The sequence below is a fragment of the Odocoileus virginianus genome, chromosome 4 (genome assembly GCF_023699985.2).
Source record: "Odocoileus virginianus isolate 20LAN1187 ecotype Illinois chromosome 4, Ovbor_1.2, whole genome shotgun sequence".
Classification (NCBI taxonomy): Eukaryota; Metazoa; Chordata; class Mammalia; order Artiodactyla; family Cervidae; genus Odocoileus; species Odocoileus virginianus.
In genome coordinates, this window is record NC_069677.1 from 78,050,421 (window position 1) to 78,072,853 (window position 22,433).

At 44.5% G+C, this 22,433-nt stretch overlaps 1 protein-coding gene across 1 annotated transcript in view; it reads right to left on the reverse strand.

Moving 5' to 3' along the window:
• DSCAM (DS cell adhesion molecule) overlaps positions 1-22,433 on the reverse strand; it is an 808,668-nt gene that overhangs the window by 13,546 nt on the left and 772,689 nt on the right. Inside the window, exons 29-32 of the mRNA XM_070466795.1 lie at positions 20,511-20,626; positions 16,088-16,237; positions 5,621-5,818; positions 3,814-4,116 (exon numbers count right to left, since the gene is read on the reverse strand). Coding sequence (XP_070322896.1) covers positions 3,814-4,116; positions 5,621-5,818; positions 16,088-16,237; positions 20,511-20,626 — 767 coding nt within the window. The remainder of the gene's footprint in view (positions 1-3,813; positions 4,117-5,620; positions 5,819-16,087; positions 16,238-20,510; positions 20,627-22,433) is intronic.

Consider the following 22,433-nt stretch of genomic DNA (forward strand, 5'->3'; position numbering starts at 1 on the left):
CAGGAACTACCCCCATTGGTGGAAGAGAGTTTGTTTTGATTTAAGAGCAAGATTAGAAAATAAATCACTTTGTTTAAAGCTAGGCTGGAAGATGGAGCAGACTTAAATGTACTCTTTTATTTTACTATAGTTGTAATATTTGAACCAATTGGCCAATCTTTTCATCATCACAATCATCATGTATTAATTCATTCAATAACATTTATTAAGCACCTGCTATACGCCAGGCAGTGATAGGAGTATATATTCAATGCATTAAGTCAGTTGAAAATATTTCTTGAACACTCCTTATGCTGTCAGATATCTGAGGCACTGGGGGGAAAATAAAGATAACTAAGATAACTAAGACATTTTTCCTATTTTCCTGCAGCCACAATCTGGCCAGATTCATTTAACGTAATCCTGATTTGCAAAGAACTTAAAAGCTTGGGATTATAAATGGAGAAAAAAAAAAAGCTCATCAAAAAAGAAGAACTGATGGCAAGAAAACAGATATCCAGAGACTTGGATGACTGATAAGCATTCAGAAATACAAGGGAACACAGGTAAAGACTTTGGTTTGAAAGACCTGTTCAAGGAACTGCTAATTTTGACAGTCTCCAGTCAGCAGGATACTACATTGTAACTGTGGGTTTTGTGCCCAGTGTTTAATTTACTTCCATTATAAAGGAGATACAGGAAGGCTTCCAGAGGATGACATATTTTTCTAAAAGTATACCAAATGTTCAATAATAATTTTGGCATCTAGAGTGGACAACACAGTTTGTGGACATTAGAATTCAGGTGGATTTAAAAGCTTATTCATACCTAAAGTTATAAAATCATTTTAGTCTAAATAGTATATTAAGGGACTTCTCTGGGGGTCCAGTGGTTAAGAATCCACTTTGCAATGCAGGGAATGTGGGTGTGATTCCTGGTCAGGGAACGAAGATCCCATGAACTGTGGAGCAACTAAGCCTGAGTGCTGTAACTACTGAGCCTGAATGCCACAACTAGAGAGTCCATGGGCCTCAACAAAAGATCTTGCCTGATGCAAGGAAGATCCCACTTGCCACAACTGAGGCCCAACACAGCCAAATAAATAAATAATTGATTAATTAATTTTAAAAATGAGATTAAAAAATAATACATAAATAGTGCATATATTAAGACAACAGTACCTTCCCTAGCTGTGATTTTTCAATTGTTCTGATGGATCCAGGCAACAATCTCATGAAAACAGTTAAGACATTTTTTTAATATGAGTCAAAAAACACTGAATAACAAGTCATCAACAAGACACACACCTTTAACTATTTCAAGACCTGCACACATACTTGGTGCTCCTCCAGGGACTTGCTGTATGCAAGGGGAAGTGTGGTGTGTGTCTCAGATGGGAGTGTGAAGTACTTAACTGCTGCTCAAGTTGTGTCGGACTCTCTGCAGCCCCATAGACTTAGCCTGCCAGGCTACTCGAATACTGGAGTGGGGTGCCATTTCCTACTCCAGGGGATCTTGCTGACCCAGGGATTGAATCTGCATCTCTTGCATCTCCTGCACTGGCAGGCGGAATCTTTGCCACTGCTTTACTTTTATCTGCCAAATATGGATGCCATTTTCTTAACTTGCCTTACCAGAAATTACAGTGCAATAGTAAGTAGAAGCGGGAAAAGCAGACATCTTCATCTTATTCCTGATCTTAGGGAAATAGTATTCAATTTTTCACCATTAAGTAGGATGTTAACTGTTTCACATAGATGCCCTTTCTCAAGTTGAAGGAATTATCTTTTATTCTTAGCTTGTGGAGTGTTCTTACTTTTTTGAGAAAAATGTTGGGTTTTGTCAAATGCTTTCTCTGCCTTGAATGATCATGTATCCCCACCCCCCCCATTCCGTTAATATTAATGATTTTATATTGAACCATCCTTGAATTCCTGAGAAGTCCCACTTGGTCACAGTGTATCATAGAACTGGGTAACACACAAATGAGGTGGATGCTCTCTAGGAATCAATGGCCACGGGAGGAAAATAAACCAAAGGAAGAAGGAAGGGGTGGGGGGCAGCAACTCATCCTGAGACCATCACTGGGGTCACCGTGGGAGCCTTAACAGTGCGTCAACCAGGCAAGACCCCAAGACCCGAGTGACCACTACTGCTGCTGACACCTGCATCAGGGGACACACAGCTTACACAAAGCCCAGATAGTGGGCGTCTATGTCATTCCCATTTTACAGACGAGCCAACTGCAGCTCAGCAAGACTAAACAAGAGCCCAGAGGCTCACTTTTCTCCTCCCCTGTCTTCCTCAACCTCAAGCTGTACAGCCACAAAAAAAGTCATGCTGTTTATCCTACACATGCTGCATCTGCCTTGCAAATAAATGCCAGCAACAAAAAGTCCTTTGGATAAAAACACCCACTGATAACAACATCTTCTCCCTGAGGAGGTAGACAGCACAGAAATAAATGAAGCCATCATTCCTGATAGTCGGCTGGTGTGGATCTTGACTAGGTTTGGGAGATTAGTTGCCAGATAGACAATTTTTATTTTATATATTTTTATGCATTTATAAAGCTCATTTCAGCCTGGTCTTCTGCTGAAAAGCCCAAAGGAATAGTGGTGATTTAAATGGATATACATTTTTGAAATAGAACCTATATAGCAGTTCAGAAAATAGGAAAATGAGAAACAAAACTGGGTTCAACAAGAATGGATCAGCCAGCGCACAAAGTCAAATCTATAGGCAGAAACTTCAGGGTGAGAAAGAAAAAAAGGATTTTTCAGATGAGAACTATAAACCACTGCAATGTTGTAAAGTAATTAGCCTCCACTAATAAAAATAAATGGAAAAAAAAAAAAGAGAACTATAACCAGTTGCCGTGGTTTGGATGCTCTAAAGATGTGTTTTATTTGCTCCGTATGATGATTTGCACAAATCTGAGCAAACACTTGAAAACTGTGAGTCTCCATAGAAAACCAAAATATCTGTCTCCTCTTGAGAATTTCCTCTTATAGGCCCCCATTTCCACTCGGGATCAGTTGGCAGGAGTTTGCCGGAGTCTTTTCCTCTATAGTCACTGAACTCTCGAGTTCTCCATGTCTCTCTCCCTCCCTCTGCCCTGCTCCTCACCCTCTTCACTCATTCACAGAATCTGCCAGGCCCTGCAGGCCTCAGGGTTTGCAGCTCCTACTCACTATACTGCTCAAGGCAGACAGCAATATATTGCCAACCTGATACCAGCCATTCACTGTCACATTGGGCAACTCAGTGAAGCCAAGTTCCAGAGTCTGGCTCACTGGTAAGACTGCTCTCCTTCTGAAACCCTCACCCCCAATTTTCAATACTTCTTAAGCAGAGGAGAGCTCCCTTCTTAGAACCTGGGCTCCCAGAGCTTTGTGGTCACTTGACTGACAGTATATGGCAGAAATGCTGTGTCAGTTTCCAGGCCCAGGCTTAAGGAAATGGCTATCTCCACTGTCCATCTCTCAGACAGGAGGAAGCACAAGCCAGATCATGGAGAAACCTATGTTGGGAGGACATGGCCAGAATCCACCCTCCAGGTGGGTGACTGAACATGTCTTCTCCATCCTAACTGGGCTTCCCCATGGACACGGCTGGAGCGGGTGTCCCAACCAAGCTCCGACTTAGTTTCAGATTCATACATGAAATAAACGATCATTGTTGCTATAAGCCTCTAGGCTTTGGGGGTGGTACATGATTCAGCAATCAATAAACAGAAGACCAGTCTAAACACCAAGAAGGCTTTCACAGTGGAAGAGTGTGTCTTGGGAAGACGTGCTTCCCCGACACCGGTCCAGGCGTGTCTCATCTCACCTGGCCGATGTGCCTTTGGAACTGCCATGTTCATCACTCGTCCTCCATCCTGAGGTTTGGGGGGAGAGGCGGTGAACCTGCAGATCCCCGACTCCGAAGGGGTGCTGGAGGTCAGACTGTCTGTGTACTCGTTTGTCCCTGCCGTCAACTGCTCGGACGATGTGTCTGAGATGAAGCACTCCGTGATGGTGAACTTGGCGTGCCTCAGCTGCTCTTCCATCTTGGCGTGCTCGTAGGCCCTGGCCAGTTCTTCATAAGTGGAGGAGGCACTTTCTGTGGAGACCATGCTGCTTCGCGCTCGATCTGTGCCATGAAAAAGAGAAAACAAGATGATGAGTCGTCACTGGGAGTCTGCACTGACTGCATGGTGACATGGGCCTGTGGCTGGTTCTCCCCATCACTGGGCAGCTGGGCAGGAGTCCTGGGTCTTTATCTGAGGACTGCCTTTGTCACTGTGAGGCCACCTTCATGAGCCTCAGCCATGTGGCTTCAGGGTTTCAATTGACTTGCTGGAGGTACCTGTCCCCAGTATGGGACATTGCCATAGATCAGCAATACATCCCCCTGAAAACTTCTGCTTTTAGTTAAGACAGCTGGCTTGTCGTTTAGTTGCTCAGTCATGTCTGACTCTTTGGGATCCCATGGACTATAGCCCACCAGGCTCCTCTGTCTATGGGATTCTCCAGGCAAGAACACTGGAATGGGTTGCCATTTCCTCCTCCAGCGGATCTTCCCGACTCAGAGATCAAACCCACGTCTCCTGCATTGCGGGTGGATTCCAGACAGGTGGGAATGCAATATGCATGAACGGCAGAGCCCCCTTACTGCTCTCTAAGTCTTCCTGGGCCACAGCGACACTTTCATTGTCAGGGATGAGCTGAGCTCTGTGTTCAGCTCCTGTGGCAGGAATACAGGCCGATCCTTAGAAACGAACATGTAAGTACATGGAATTGGTCACTAGGCAGAATCGCAGCTGAACCTTGGGGCACATCCTTTGTGTTTGAGGCTCACCCTTTATGGGGACCAGAGACCAGCCAGAACCCTAAAAGGTACATCTTGGGTAAGAGGACTCTCTACATTTTAAACCCACTCAAAAGTTCTGAAGTCACCTCAGTGGAACTCTAAGGTTCTTGGAAGAGAAATAACTGCCATAAAAATAAATGCACGTGGTGATGCTCCACCTCTGGAAGACTATTTTTGAAGTATATCATCCAGAACAAAAGAAAATGAGTATGAAAATTTCCTACAGCTATTAAGTTTAGCTAGAATTTCTTTTCAACATTTGAGATTGGAGGGAGGGTGGGCAACCCAGTGCTATTCTTAGGCTCTGTCTTCCCTCTAGGGTGAGGTCTTGGCGAATGGCACAGACAAGATGATCAAGTCCTATTTCACTGTCAAATGTATCAGCCATGTTCCCCATCCAGGGTGCTGTGACCTTGTCATGCAACTCCAAGTCCAGTCTTAATCCTGGAGATGGGAGTGGGCCACACACCCTCAAAGTATAATCAGGGTGATGGTAGTCATGGGAGAACGTTTAGAAACTTCTGTGTTTCTCTCTGCAGGGCAGGAGTGAAGGGCAGAGGGACCAGTGTGAGTCTGAGATTCGGGATGCCTGCCACATAGATTCCTTTGGTTTTGCTTTGGGGACTTCACTGGACCCTAGATTTGGCCAATGAAGCATAGCTTCTTCGGTACCTGTCAGGTCAGTGGTCCAGCAATTTGAAAGTGACCTTGAAAGGGCGCAGGTAGGGCCCTGAAACTGAGTGTAGCCCTGCTCAGTTAGGGAAGAGGGGGCACGCAGGCCTACCTGTGTCTTGTGAGGGGCTGACGCTGTAGCTGTCACTCTCCTTGTCCATTGAGCCTGTGGCCCTGGGCGTTGGCAGCCTCCAGTCAGTGGTGAGGGTGTGTGTTGAAACGGTGGGGTGGGGTCTGTTGAGGGTCCACTGGCTGGCGTACCGGTTCCTCGCCGTGGGCCCAGCCTTGGCATTTCTCCTGGTGGTGGGATCTGGGAAGAATCAGAACAAAGTTTATGTTTGTCTTTGGGAGGGTGGTCGGCTGTGACCAAGGTGTGGAGTGGGGTTCTCCCAATTCAGCTCTATGATCCACTCACGCTGCCTCCAGGAAGCTCTCCCTGATTGCCCTGTCTGGAGCACTGGCTTCCTTTCCCCTAGGGTCTGAAGCACTCATGTGATACTTAAGCACTTAAACAATCCCTGTAGAGAAAGAACATCAGATTTGGACTCAGGAGTTATGAATTTGAGTCTTGCTCTGGGCTCGTAATAGTTTCATGACACCCCTCATATCACTTAAACTTCCTAAGAATCACCACCTTCTGTAAAAGAGAAGAGTTGGGCCATGCATGCTCTAATGGGGCCTCCCTGCTACAGTATTACCTCGAGGTATTCTTACAGGTTGAACTCTGTTCCCTCAAAAAGATTCATATGCCCATATCCTGAGCCTGGAACCTCAGATGGTGGTCGTATTTAGAAGTGGGGTCACTGCTTTTGTTATTAGCTCAGATGAGGCCAGACTGGAGTAGGGTGCCTTCTGGAGCTAACATAACTGGTTTCCTCACAAGACAAGGAGACAGACAAGGAGGAGAGGGTGATGGATCAAGGGCCACAGCTGGACTGCGGAGCTCAGAGACCACCACCACACACTGGGAAGGGGCAAGGAAAGGTGCTTCCCTATCGGCTTTAGAGGGGGTGTGGCCTGCTGACACCTTGACTTTGGACCTGTCACTAGTAGAACTGTGAGCACATAAATTCTGGTTCTTTAAAGCCACTCAAAAAAAAAAAAAAAAAAAAAGCCAGGCAGTTTGTGACATGTTTTTAACAGCAGCTCTAGGAAAGCAAGCAAGGGTCTCCTATATAGACTGCTGTCTAATATCAACTCACTGCCTCAAGTACGACTGTTGTTCATCAACTAAATTGCAATGCTCTAGAGCAGGGGAAGAGGGAAGATCCATCTTTGTCCAAGCACTCTCATATCCCTTTGTATATGGCAGCATCTCTTCAACATGCTTGTCTGAACTCTGATGAAGGCTTGGGTGATTCAACGTAGAGAACAAAGGGTTCATGCATGTTTGGATGTCTCGGCTCTGCCATCTTCAGAAACACAGAGATTTATGGACACACAGGCTGAAGCCAGGTGGGTTTCATCATCTCTGAGTCTGGGAACAGAGGCAAGAGGTCAAGTGGGCAGACTGAGTTCTTATTTAGCTCAACTCTTAGCTAAGAAAAAAAAAGATGGTCCAACAGCACAGAGTGTTGGACACTGGAATTCTGTGGAAAAGGGAGAGGCATGATTTTTCTGGGGCTCCATCCTGAAGGCAATATAGGGTCCTTCTCCATTTTTGAATTCTCTGCTTTTCAAAGAGGAATTTTAGGCAGTTCTATTTCAAAACTGATCTGGCTACCTCTCTACACTGCCATCTGTGATGACTGCTTATCGCTAATGGAGCACTTACTAAATAACAAAAAACAGAGGGAGAACCTGTCTGATGACATGGATTCATGATGCTCCTGAGCCTTCAAGTTTCTGCAGGACAGAGTAAGGGCATTCATCCTGGGATCATCCAAAATTAACTGAGAGCCTGCCGTGATCCCTCGACAAAGACTACCTTGGATGAAAAGGATGAATACATGCAGCCCAGAGTCACTTTACAGCTGAGGCGGTGGAAGCTCAGAGAGAAGTGATGCAGCTATTAAGTGATAAGAACAGAACCTAAGACCCCACTTGTCAGTCCAAGACTGCCCATTACTTGGCCAAGCGGGTCCTCAGCCAGACATCTAAGAGTCAGGCACGGTGTCTGCGTGACACTAGCTCGTCTATAATTCCACGCTGGGTCATGGGGCATGACACTTGAAAGTGGTGAAATGACTTTCTTTTAAAGTGGGGGAATTTTCCTTTTTGCCAGTTTCCAGTTATCAGACTTTGAATCTAATCCATCATTCTACAACGCTGCAGAGAGGCATAAAGATGGCAGCTCGGTCGATATATTTTAAGATTTCCTGGATCATCAAAATGCTCAGTCTTGGTGCATAATTCTCTGGGGCATTGATTTTCAGACACATTTCATCCGTTACTTGCAAAATTCCACGGACGACTTTATTGGAGGATTTTGGGGGGCCTTGATTAGAATGTAAATGAGTTATGCTGGAGCGCCAAGCTCTCTGGACAGAAAGGTATGAATGATAATTGGGTTTCTCTGCCTAAATGCTAGGAGAGAGGTCCTCAAAGAGACAGAAAAACCTTCTCCTGGGTAGGAGGTTGCATGTCTCCCAGGCACTGTCAACGTGATAAGTGGAGCTTAAATAGCGGAGCTTGTTATTTAAATGCTAATGAATCTTTTCCAGAAAATTACCCAGTCCCTTACATAAGTTTTGAGGGTTCTTATTTTTATTCTTCTTTAAGCTGCTTGTTGGTGCAGCTATGGATCAGGTTTACTCCTGGTGTGGATGCTTCTGCAAAAAGGGGTCAGTTTGAGAGTCTCACTTCCGGGACACAATTCCCTCAAACTCCCCAAACCCCACACCTGTAAGCTTCCTTCTGCTAAGCTGACCCACCAATGGTGGGCCAGAGAGAGACCTTCACTCCCACGGACCCCTTTCCCCAGTGAGATCACTCTATCTGGAAAGTTCCATGGTCACATTGCACTATTCAAGCCAGAAGTCTTTTCCAGTTAATTTTGTTCATTATCACTTTTTTTTTTTCCTAGATGAAGACAGCTTTACCAGTGGCCTGATAATGTTGGGAATATAGGTCATGATATTACTTTTTGAACTGCAGTTTGTCCTGCTCTAAGCAAGCATCCTATGGGCAAAATTATCTCTGTAGGTAGAATACTACAGAGGGGTTGACACATTTTTTAATCATCAGGTTTTCTGACCGGAACTGAACTTTTCTGTAGGATAGTTTCTAAGATAGCAGCTATAATAAAAACCTTACTTGGCTTCCATTCAGTAATCTTTGTACATCTTCCTAGTTAATCTATTAACCAAATAAATGTCGGGGTTTACTGCCTCTGCATGGAAAGTATTTTATCTGGGACCTCAGCATTATAAATAAATTCCAGTGATCAGGCACCATGCTTGCTAAGCAATCAATGATAGAGGATAAGTGATATAAATAACTCTTGGCCTTTCAATATCAGGTCTGAACCTAAATTATTAAGCTTCTGCCCACTGAATCAAATTATTTTAATTATCTTGAACTTGGGATAAGAGAGGATTTGGCAAATAATAGGGTTATAAAACATGCCATGTGGACTGCAATTGTGGGATTAATCAGCTTTTACTCCCTGCCACTGGTTTTTGTCTGTTTTGGATGCTGAGGCCTCGGCTTTGTAGGATGAATTTACCAGTTGTCTCATAGAGAGGATGGAATGAGGAGGGGGCTGAATATTCCTATCATTTAATGAATAAATATTTATGATTCACACACTAGACTCTTCATCCCCATCAGATACTTTTCCACTGTATGTTGCGTACCAGCATGGGTGATGGAGTGTGGCACTTTTTTTTTTTTTTTAAGTCACAACAGGAAAGATTCAATCCATGTTGTAAACTCTTCTTATTTCATATATATGGGAAGTGACTTTCATCCCTAGAGGTCCAATTGGAAGCATCATCTCTGCTTAGAGGCAGTGTGGAGGGGTTGAGAGTGGGGTTTTGGGGTGAGCTCCTCTGAGTCTGGCCCAGCATCACTCCTTGAGGGTTGTGACCTCATCAAGTGCCCACTGCCTTCCTCTCTGGGACTGGGGTGATGACCTCGCCCACCATCAACACTGTCGAGAGATGTGAGTGAGATTTACCAGCTAGTGAACTGCAGGCATGTGGGAGGAATCAACTGAACCCATGATTCCTGAGTGACAAACACTTGACCAGGGATGGAGACCATCCTGTTTAACAAAGATGATGATGGGCGATTTGGTAGGTGGACCAGGAAGGCTAGAAATTCACTTTAGAGAACTTCACAGGAAATAGCCATGAAAAATCACAGAACTAGATGTTGGACAGGGGAGCCTATGGTGTTGCAGTCCGTGGGATCACAAAGAATTGGACACAAGTTAGCGACCGAACAACAACAACAGCAACAGATGCTGGAGAATGCCAGGGATGCAGAAAGACATCAACTGGTAGTAACTAGGGGAGTCAGAGGTGAGGGGTGCTGGGGGAAATGTCTTCTTTATCTACCAGTCCAGCCCTGCATGTACCTGGCTGCTTGGCGAACACTCTTTGCATGAAAGAATGAGTGACAATGGATGCATGGTGTCCAAGTAAATATGACAAAACAAACCCAGGTGATATCTAATAGTGATCACATATCTTTGTACCCTTGCACTCTTGTAAGTAAAAAAGTGTATTCAGGCTACCCAAGGTAATGATACCTCTGGTGAAAAAAGAAAGTGTTACTTGCTCAGTTGTGCCCAGCTCATTGTGACCCTAGGGACTGTAGCTCCTCTGTCCATGGGATTCTCCAGGCAAGAATACTGGAGTGGAATGCCATGCCCTCCTCCAGGGGATCTTCCCAACCCAGGGATCGAGCCCAGGTCTCCTGCATTGCAGGCAGATTCTTTACCACTTGAGCTACCTTAAGTATCTGGAGACTTCCCTGGTGGCTCAGATTGTAAAGCTTCTGCCTACAATGCGGGAGACCAGAGTTCAATCCCTGGGTTGGGAAGATCTCCTGGAGAAGGAAATGGCAACCCACTCCAGTATTCTTGCCTGGAGAATCCCATGGGTGGAGGAACCTGGTAGGCTACAGTCCATGTGGTCGCAAATCTGAAAAGTGTCCTTGCCCTGGGGGTTGGGGGTGGAGGGAGGATGTGACTGTGTACATAGAAACACTTCTGACTGCAAATCCTGCCTGGTCCCCACAACTCCACTGCTGACTCATCATCACATCATGCTGTTCTAACTTTTCCTTGTGAAGTTCAGTTCATTTCAGTCACTCAGTCATGTCCAACTCTTTGTGACCCCATGGACTGCAGCACACCAGGCCTCCCTGTCCATCACCAACTCCCAGAGTTTACTCAAACTCATGTCCATTGAGTCCGTGATGCCATCCAACCATTTCATCCTCTGTCTTCCCCTTCTCCTCCTGTCTTCAACCTTTTCCAGCATCAGGGTCTTTTCCAATGAGTCAGTTCTTCACACCAGGTGGCCAAAGTATTGGACTTTCAGCTTCAGTATCAGTCCTTCCAATGAATATTCAGGACTGATTTCCTTTAGGATGGACTGGTTGGATCTCCTTGCTGTCCAAGGGACTCTTAAGAGCCTTCTCCCACACCACAGTGCAAAAGCATCAATTCTTCTGCACTCATGTTTCTTTACAGTCCAACTCTCACATCTATACATGACTACAAGAAAAAACATAGCTTTCACTAGATGGACCTTTGTTGGCAAAGTAATGTCTCTGCTTTTTAATATGCTGTCTAGGTTGATCATAACTTTTCTTCCAAGGAGCAAGCTTCTTTTAATTTCATGGCTGCAGTCACCATCTGCACTGGTTTTAGAAGCCCAAAAAATAAAGTCTCCCACTATTTCCATTGTTTCCCCATCTATTTGCCATGAATTAATTCCCATTAATTAATTCCCAGATGCCATGATTTTAGTTTTCTGAATGTTGAGTTTTAAGCCAACTTTTCACTCTTCTCTTTCACTTTCATTAAGAGGCTCTTTAGTTCTTCGCTTTCTGCCATAAGGGTGGTGTCATCTGTATATCTGAGGTTATTGATATTTCTCCCGGCAATCTAGATTCCAGCTTGTGCTTCATCCAGCCCAACATATCTCATGATGTACTCTGTGTATAAGTTAAATAAGCAGGGTGACAATATACAGCCTTGACGGACTCCTTTCCCAATTTGGAACCAGTCTGTTGTTCCACGTCCAGTTCTAACTGTTGTTTTTTGAACTGTATACAGATTTCTCAGGAGGCAGGTCGGGTGGTCTGGTATTCCCATCTGTTGAAGAATTTTCCACAGTTTGCTGTGATCCACACAGTCAAAGGCTTTCACACAGTCAAAAAAGCAGAAATAGATGTTTTTCTGAAATTCTCTTGCTTTGTCGATGATCCAATGGATGTTAGCAACTTGATCTCTGGTTCCTCTGCCTTTTCTAAATCCAGCTTGAACATCTGGAATTTCACGGTTCACGTATTGTTGGAGCCTGGCTTGGAGAATTTTGAGCATTACTTTCCTAGCATGCGAGATGAGTGCAATTGTGTGGTAGTTTGAACATTCTTTGGCATTGCCTTTCTTTGTGATTGGAATGAAAACTGACCTTTTTCAGTCCTGTGGCCACTGCTGAGTTTTCCAAATTTGCTGGTATATTGAGTGCAGCACTTTTACAGTATCATCTTTTAGTATTTGAAATAGCTCAACTGGAATTCCATTACCTCCACTAGCTTTGTTCATAGATACTTCCTAAGGCCCACTACACTTCACATTCCAGGATGTCTGGCTCTAGGTGAGTGATTCTACCATTGCGGTTATCTGGGTCGTGAAGATCTTTTTTGTACAGTTCTTCTGTGTATTCTTGCCACCTCTTCTTAATATCTTCTGCTTCTGTTAGGTCCATACCATTTCTGTCCTTTATTGTGCCCATCTTTGTATGAAATGTTCCCTTGGTACCTCTGATTTTCTTGAAGAAATCTCTAGTCTTTCCGATTTTATTGTTTTCCTCTGTTTCTTTGCCTTCATCACTGAGGAAGGCTTACTGATAAATGAAAATGCTTTCATTCCTCGTTTCACATTGACTTCCTTCACTCAGAGGAAGTGAAAGTCTTTCTGTACCTTATGATGCACCCCCATCCCTGAGCACTGGGCCACATGTGAAGTAACTAAGATCTTCATAAATTCTTCTGAGTCTGAATGAAGGAATCTTTCATGCTCCCCCACTGTTCTTACACCATGCAACCCGTAAGGCCATGAGAGACATCACGGTGCCCCTTCCACCAGCCTCTTGCCTGCCACTGCCCTCTCAATTGTCGGAGCTTCTGCTAGTGACTCTGATGCAGGTCTCTGTGGATATTCTGACAGCTGTCAGGTCAGCCTTCCCTCATTCTTGGGCTGATTGAGCAGCTAGCAGGCTCCCTGTGCTTTAGTTGCACTGTCCTCTTCTCCAGTCTTGACCTTTGATGACTAGCCCTTGTGCATCTCTGCCAGTTGAGCGTGGACAGGGAGCTGGAAATGCTGGTTCTTTTCACCTGGTAAGCAGGGAGGCTGCTGTGCCATAAGCCTGGCAGGCTTGAGGCTCCTGCACCACAGAGCCATGGCAGACACCTCCTCTGCGCTCCAGGATCACGCCTAACACCTGGGGAAGTGTTTCTCAAGAATCGGTCCAGACAACCAGCGTCAGAATCACCCAGGATGGTGGTTATAATGTAGAGTCCCTGGCGCCACCCTAGACAAAGCAGCTCAGTATCCCTGGGGGTGGAGGCCCGGAATGAGTATTTTAAACAGGCACCCAGGTAATTCTGATGCACTCAGAAGACTGGGAGCCACTTCCTGGGGCAATGTCCTGGGTCCCCTCCCTCTTTCCTACCCTCCTCCTCAGGTCTCCATTAACAAAGGCTTGCTGAGGTGAGGGATCCACTGATGGAAGTCCCTGGGGTCTATAATTTTTCTGGGGTTGAATAGCCCTAAGTTGAAAAGCCCGAGAAAAGGCAGAGGAACCAGAGATCAAATTGCCAACATCTGATGGATCGTCAGAAAAGCAAGAGAGTTCCAGAAAAACATCTATTTCTGCTATATTGACTACGCCAAAGCCTTTGACTGTGTGGATCACAGCAAACTCTGGAAAATTCTTCAAGAGATGGGAATATCAGACCACCCAACCTGCCTCTTGAGAAATCTGTTTGCAGGCCAAGAAGCAACAGTTAGAACTGGACATGTAACAACAGACTAGTTCCAAATTGGGAAAGGAGCCCATCAAGGCTGTATATTGTCACCCTGCTTATTTAACTTATATGCAGAGTACACCATGAGACATGTTGGGCTGGATGAAGCACAAGCTGGAATCTAGATTGCCAGGAGAAATATCAATAACCTCAGATATGCAGATGATACCACCCTTATGGCAGAAAGCGAAGAACTAAAGAGCCTCTTAATGAAAGTGAAAGAGGAGAGTGAAAAGTTGGCGTAAAACTCAACATTCAGAAAACTAAGATCATGGCATCTGGTCCCATCAATTCATGGCAAATAGATGAGGAAACAATGGAAATAGTGGGAGACTTTATTTCTTTGGGTTCCAAAATCACTGCAGATGGTGACTGCAGCCATGAAATTAAAAGAAGCTTGCTCCTTGGAAGAAAAATTATGATCAACTTAGACAGCATATTAAAAAGCAGAAACATTACTTTGCCAACAAAGGTCCATCTAGTCAAAGCTTTGGTTTTTCCAGTAGTCACATATGGATGTGAGAGTTGGACTGTAAACAAAGCTGAGTGCCGAAGAACTGATGCTTTTGCACTGTGGTGTTGGAGAAGGCTCTTAAGAGTCCCTTGGACAGCAAGGAGACCCAACCAGTCCATCCTAAAGGAAATCAGTCCTGAATATTCTTTGGAAGAACTAATGCTGAAGCTGAAAGTCCAATCCTTTGGCCACCTGGTGTGAAGAACTGACTCATTGGAAAAGACCCTGATGCTGGGAAAGATTGAAGGTGGGAGAAGAAGGAGACAGAGGATGAGATGGTTGGATGGCATCACCGACTCAATGGACACTAGTTTGAGTAAGCTCTGGGAGTTGGTGATGGACGACAGGGAGGCCTGGCGTGCTACACAGTCCATGGAGTCACAAAGATTTGTACACGACTGAGCAACTGAACAGAACTGAAGTGGCTCAGAAAGCCATCCATGTAGTGCAGGGTCCTGAAGTCACCAGATGCAGGCTTGGGAGGATTGTGATGGAAAAGTTCGTAGCTGGGGAGAATGTCAAGGACCCAGGAGTAATTTTTAAAAGCAAGCCTCTTAGTCCTACATGTTCCTTCACAAAGCTGATCCTCATTCATGTCTTCAGAAAGTACTCATGTCATCAGAGAAGGAAGGATGTGAGGTGACATAGAGAGGAGGAATAAAGACTCCTTTAGAATGCTCTTGAAAACATATTTTTCAAGTGAATTTCAGTAACTGCTAGCACTATTTTCCTGCATAGTGTGATGTTATTTAGGAATCAACCAGTTTGCTTCATGAAGCTCAGTGCATTTCACAAATGCTTTACAAGTCAGACATTATAAAAAATAGCTTTTAACAATGTAATATTTATTTTTCTAATTATAGCACTCTACTTGGAGAATGTAAATTTCTTCAAAGAGAGTGATTAATGATTTAAAAGCTAGACATCAAAGCTTCTGAAAAGATAGTAATCAGGGCATCCAAACAATTTCAATTATGAAGGAACCAGAATATCTAATTAATAAGCTTTAGATACATATTAGGGGATTTAATTCATTGCAGTAATTAATTTCCATATAACATGGAGTCAGATATTAATAATTAAACCAAACACAATACCCATATTAAACAGAATTATGTTTTTTTCGAACAGTGGTTCAGGAGGAAAGCATAAGCTTGGAGGACAGACAGACCCACAGCTCAATCTGGGTTTTGCTACAGAGTGCATGTACAATTTGGGGCTGTTTGCTCACTCATAAAACGGGGGCTCTGAGAGCTGCTGTGTAAGTAGGTACCTCGCAGAGTTGTTGTAAATATAAAAATATGACATCAATCTTTTAATCCCAACCCTGGCACAGAAGCGAAGATCACTAAGATTAGCCAATTTCTTCTTTCCTGTGTTGTCTAAATTTAAAAGAATACTAATAAGTTGACCTAAAATGTCTAATACTTTCATAGTAAACCAAGAGTTACTGGCTTTAGTTGTTATAACTTTTTAAAAGTTTTGTTTGATTTGGAGCATTTTTAAAGTTTTTGTTTAGTCTGTTACCATATTGCTTCTGTTTTATATTTTGGATTTTTGGTCACAAGGAATGTGGGATCTTAGCTCTCCGAACCAGGAATCAAATCTGCACCCCAGCACTGGAATGCAAAGTCTTAACCCCTGGACCACGAGGGAAGTCCCTCGGGTGACACAATTTTAATGACAGCGAAGATCAAACAATACAAACTCAGCATCCCAGTCAAAGACGTCATTACAGCTATCTGTTTCTTAGGCAGAGTTAAGAAGCCCCACGCTTTACTGCATAGGGATGGACCACGGATGCCTTTTCAGCACTGACCACACCTACATGGTTTAGATGATGTTTGAGCCACTCACTCGTTCCTGGCCGAGCGTCTGAAACATCCACCAAGGGCCCCGTGGCCTGTGACACGGACTGGTAATGGACCGTGTGCGTCACCGTCAGGGACTTCTGCTTCGCGGCCTCTCCGAAGTCAGCATCCGTCAACAGGACTGTGGAGCGATCGTCTGCAGGACAGTGGAGATACAGGAACCCAGACACGGTCAGCCCTAGTCAGGGACTTCCTGGCCACCTCTCTCCTTAGTACTTGCATTATTTTTTTTTTTTAATTTTAAAATTTTTATTGAAGTATAAATTCTTTACAATGCTATGTTAGTTTCTGCTGTAGCGTGACGTGTACAGTGAAGTGAAGCCATATGTATGCATATATCTCTTCCTTCTTGGACCTCCGTCCCATCGCCCCATCCCACCCCTCTAGGTGATCGCAGAGCAGAGTTGAGCTCCCCGTGCTACGCGGCAGGTTCCCACTAGCTGTCTATTTCACACTTGGCAGTGTGTGTATATCAATCCTGCTCTCCCAGCCTGTCCCACCCTCCCCTGCCCCACTCTCTGCCTACGTGTCTGTTTTTATGCCTGCCTCTCTATTCCCGGCCTGGAAATAGGTTCATCTGTACCATTTCCCACCGCCCCCCAGCCCAGATTCCACTTTATTGTTAATAGCAACAGCAACAAAAACCTCATCTCAACCAACAAAAACAAAAAACTATTCAAGCACTGAATTAGAATGACTCTCGGATGCAAAAAATAGGTTTCCCTTCTTTAAGGAGCATGTCTTAAAGAGAATGACCGTGGAGAAAGGTTTCCTCTCTCTCCTGGTTTCTTCTCATTAAGCACACATTGATCTGGGGAGGCCTATTGGGTGGCTGTTCATTTAACAGAGTTTGGGGTTTATGCGTTTGTCAAAAGCTCACCTGAGACACCACCTTGTTAGTATCACAGAGAATGGGGCTGCCACTGTAAATAAGCTCTGTTTGTGGTACAAGAAAAACTGCTCTGCGGTGGTCTGTCCTGGGGTGATGGTGAATGTTCAGGATGTGTGGGGGGAGGGGGAGAGAAGGGCCAGTCTTCTGTGTGTCCTGATTCCTTGATTTTAGCTGTTCTAGGGTATATGCCTTGCCTTCCCACTTCTCCTGAGATCCAGGGACTCTTCTGCATTCTGTAACCGACTTCTCAAAATGACTCACTTGTCAGATTTCCCAGATCCTACTCATTCAGACATTTGAAGGTTAGGGAAGCCCGGACACAGATGGATTCAGAGCATTTTATGCTTTGGGAGGAGGGGCAGGTGTTCAGGATGTATGTCATTGGTGGTCTGTCTCAGATTTTCATTACTTTGTTGTGGTAATAATTTTCTTGTTTTCCTAAGAGTTTTTTGACTTCAAGGGATACTTTGACTAGGGTATTTGGATTTTTCATACATTTGCAGGTACCGCGGGCTGGGGTTATGTTCATATGCATTTATCAGTCAGCCAGGACCACGTCGCAGCAGCCTTGACATGGAATGGTAATGGGAAAGTTATAAACAACACAGCTAGACGTCTGTGTCCAAAAAAGGCTCTGAACAGAACGAACCTTACAAAATCAAATTACTCAGGCTCTGGCAGGAGAGGAAAACCTCTTGAAGTCAGAATAAGATTTCTTGGCAGAAAAAACAGAGGAAGGACTGCCAGGAGGTTGGTGGCACCCAACGTGTGGTGTAGCCAGGTTGGTGCTAGGACGGGAGCCAGGACTCAGCTTGGGGGGTGGGGGTGCTCCCACTCGGCGGGGTCCCACCCAGCTTGGTGGGGGGTCCCACGGGGGAGGGTTCTCACCCAGCAGCCACCCCTCCATCCTCTAACAGGGCTGCCTTTCCCCGGAGACAGGGTCTTATGACTGGACCGGTATCAGAGGCCCCACACCTACCTTTGTTTTGATTCCTAACACTGTGCTGTGGCTTCTAGCATGCAGACCTGATAAGAACATACAGAGGGCCTGCGGGGCTGGGAGTGCAGTTTTAATGGGGCATTTCAAGTGCCTGTCTGTTTTTGAGGTTGGCCATCCATTCTGGCTAGAAATTAATGGTACTCCCATATCGGATTCTTGTAGGCAGAGCCCAGAGCGTTTGAAAGCATCACGTCTCTGCTTCCCCAATAACTTTAAAATGCCATTGACCAACTGTCAGGCGCCCCTGGGAGGTAAACAACTCTTGGTGATGGATGATCCTGCTACAATTACGGTGCATCTTGGGCGAGGGGTCGTTACTATGTACAGAAGCGACAGGCAGACCTTTCTCTGCTGTTGGGTCCGCAGTGACCAGCTACTGGGAGGTGACACACCACTCCCAGGATCCACCCAGTGATGTATTTTAACAGCCGTGGGTAGAATTATTAAGTCTAGTGAGGAATAGTTAGCAAATGTCGTAATTGTAATAAGTCAAAGGCGTTACAATTTGATTTCTGAACCGATGTTTGAAAGGAAATCTTAGGGTTTTTTCCTTAATTTTAATTTTTATTTTATCTTGGAGTATAGTTGATTTATAATAGCTAGCTTTAGGTGTACAGCAAAGTGATTCACTTGTATACATATATCCATTCCTTTTCAGATTCTTTTCCTGTGAGGGTAATTACAGAGTTATGAGCAGAGTTGCCTGTGCTATATAGTAGGCCCTTGTAAACTATCTGTTTTAAGGAAATCTTAGTTTTAAAGCTCAATTCACGAGGTTTGATAAAATAGGTTCCGTATATACTATAGGAAAGGTCAGGAGAAACCACACACAGAGCCTTGCCTGATCTGAGCCAACTGATGAAATCTCATGCACTTCAGGACGGGTTCTCAGACAACAAGGCAGTATTTGATCGAGGGCCACCTTGGACTTGACTGAGCTGTGCTAAGTGCTGTTATGCCTGAATCAACCTTGAATCCAGCAACGGCAGCCCAGGCCTCAGAATGTAGGAGCCACGAGGTCAGATGTTTCTGCTCTTCTATTAGAGACAATACGGGGCAGGGTGGGGACAAGGGGCCATGGAGGGTTCTGGCTTGTGAAAACTGTCTTCCTGGCAGGAGGGATCAAGGGTCCGTGCCAGGAGGTGGGTTGCTTTAGTCAAACCACAGAGAAGGGTTGTCCTGGGATGGAGTGCCAACAAACATCTTCCAGAACAAACGCAGAGTGAAGTTTGAAAAGGGGCAGCCTAGGAAACCTGCCTCAGAGTCTGTTTCCATGGATACCAGGGGGTGGTCCAGCCATACTTCTAAGGCGAGGGGTTCTAGGGGGTAGCCTTGCTGATATGGAAGCAGGTGACACCCATTGAAGGTGAAGCAACGGGCCAGGAGGGGGCTCTGCTCTGGTTCCACTCCTATCTATGAAAACCCACTCCAGTATTCTTGCCTCCAGAATCCCATGGACAGAGGAGCCTGGTGGGCTACAGTCCATAGGGTTGCAAAGAGTCAGACACGTCTAGTGACAGAAGGATCTAACAGTAAACCTCGGAAGGGAGCCTCATATGTTTAGGGAGACTCTAGGGGCAAGATCAGGGGCTTGACTTGTTTGTCCATATTTCCCTGTTCCCTGTGTATGCTTAGTCATGTCCAACTCTTTTGTGACCCCATGGACTGTAGCCTGCCAGGCTCCTCTGGTCATGGAATTTTCCAGGCAAGAATACTGGAGTGGGTTGCCATTTCCTTTTCCAGGGGATCTTCCCAGCTCAGGGATTGAACCTGGGGATTCTTTACCACTGAGCCACCAGGAAAGCCCAATGAGCTCTTAATAAGTGTTAGCTATTCTTCTGATCATTGTAGCAATGGAAATATGAGGTGTCTGATTCTGGAATAAATAGAACCATCTAGGCAGGCTGTGTGGATAGCTGACTTAGAGTAGGAAAAAGGCCAGAAGGAGTCGAGACTCCTGGGTTCAGGGCAGACAGGCGGCTGAAGTTCTGTAGGTGTCTGTTTTGTGATCATGGAACGGAGGAACTGGGACTTCTCCAAAGCCATGAGAAAGAAACCATCACAGGATATCTATGGGGTGCCAAGGGGTGGAGAAAGATCCCTGTGTGAAGACATTTGTAGAATTTAAACGTTTTCTTTAATCAAGTCCTTAGTGGAGTTGAGGAGGAGCTCAGAAACTGGGTTTCCAAGATGGGGTCTTAGTGTGCAGCCTGTCGTGGCTTGCTTGATTACAGATATCGGTTCTTTGGAGTGGCACTGACAGCCTCTCAAGGAAAGATCCAACTTGGGTCAGAGTTGGGGTTCTCTCTGGTGAACTCTGTGGTTTATCTAAGTTCATGTCCCCCATATTTGCTGGTTCTTATTATTCTCAATAACAGTTGTCTACCTTCTAACTTGTTTGCTCGTGTAACATTCAAGATGTTCCCATATCTAGTATTTTCAGTGGCTCAGGGTTTAGGCAGAGAGGGCATGGCTGTAGCAGCCACACTGTGTAAAGCGGCAAACAGGACACCTTACCGATGGTCTCCATTGTGTCTCTCTCTTCAATCAAGAGCTGAGCCCTGGGTATGTCAATATGCATCCTCAGGGTTTGCTGTTGCTTGCTCAAGGTGTCTGAAGTCCGGGTATTTTTACTGGGAATAAAATAAGGGGGATACATTAATGAATTTGTTCAGTGTTACACTAGGCACACCAACTAGACTTATAATCTAATTATGTGAATGTTGGTGGGGAGGGGAGGGAAAGGAGCACATGATAGCTTTTTCTCCTTCATGCAAATGATATTTATTAATATTAAGTTTCAACAGTCAGTTGTGAGGTTCAGAAAATATCAACTGTCAATAGAGATTGGTTCTACAACTGTCAGTAGAAACTTACTTTGGAATTTCCCATTTCTTGTGTAAAAACCAAACAAAATATACATACAGAAACATTCTTAAATCAACAACATTTTCATTGATTAGACATGAGATATTATAAAGATGGCAAGGGAGAAAACATGTGTACTGGTTATTCCCTGGATGGGGTTTTACTAGTAAATTTGTTTTCTACCTGGAGTCACTTTTTTTTTGCTCTAGTAACAAATCATAAACCTTGTTAGCTTTCCTGACAATAGTTTAGTTTTCTGAATCCAATCACATTTTAGAAGAGAGGAAGAAAAGCAATTACTATAAGAATTTATCTCAAAATTTGTGTACCAGAAAATTGCTCTTAGAGTGAGCTGTCTTCTAAAAGAAAAGGAAAATAGGTAGTAAAGCTGCATGGTATAATCAAGTTCAGTTACAGCTCATAGTAAAAAAAAAAAAAAAAGAAGAAGAAAATAATCTGCATGTTGGACAAAAATACAATAAAGTTGATAAAAGCTCTAATTAGCGACCCACAATCGAAAAATGGTTGTTCAGTCTTTATAGAATTATAAGAATCAAGTAGATTTAAAAATATATTCTGAAATACCCTCCAGAAAGCAGCAACCATTCAGATGATTAAATCAATGTGATAATCTATGGCGTCTCTAAATCTAGCTCATTTACTGCCAAATTCTGTTTTGAGAGAGATTTGTGGTGCTTGGCACACTCTTGATGGTTTACCTGCTGTTAATTACATGTAATAGGGGACAATAAAGGTGCACCTGTATTGAAATCTCAAATGCTTTTAGCTTCAACCAAGCATTCACCAGGAGTCCCAGATTCTTCCTTGACCATGAGGGCTCATCCACTCTTGAACCATGTGGTTGATGCATGTTAATAATCTGAAGGTCAAGTTCACTCAAGAAGCCCTTTACCTGTTTGCATTCAGAGGCCCATGTTAATATTCTGAATATTTTACAATGGCTCTTTCTCCCTTTGGGTGTAAACAAAACAGCCCATGGCAACAGCCGCTTTGAAAGGCACAGCAGCCCTCCTAGGACTTGATCTTGAACCAGATTTTCTCTCTCTTCAGATGAGTAACTGGGTTATGTAGCTAGACCATGCTAATTAACGCAGGGCCCAAATTCAAACGTTTTGGCCTGAATTTTTCGCGTGGTCTATAAACGGTTTTAAATTATTTACTTAACCAAGTTCTCACTTTATTTGTGTGTGCATTTAAAGCAAAGATTCAGATCCTTGTATAAAATGAAGAGCGTTGTGGACTCGGGGGGCTGTGGTTACGTCAGATAAGCTCTATTTCCACAAAAACATATGGGGAACTCCTCCTCTGTGAATATCTGAGATCTGTTTCGAAACTTCAGGAGGGACCGGAGCTTGTCCTTGCACCAAAAATAGAAGTGTGAGCTAGTTCCTTCTGCGCCTCATGAATAGTGATGAGGCAGTCAGCGGCTGCTCAGTGAACAGCTAGGGATCTGCACACTCTACTTAACAGTGAGGGGTCTGCTTGACACAGGAAGCCAGTGACATCTCCACTGTGCTCCACTGCGATTGGCACAAGGACTTAGAAAATGAC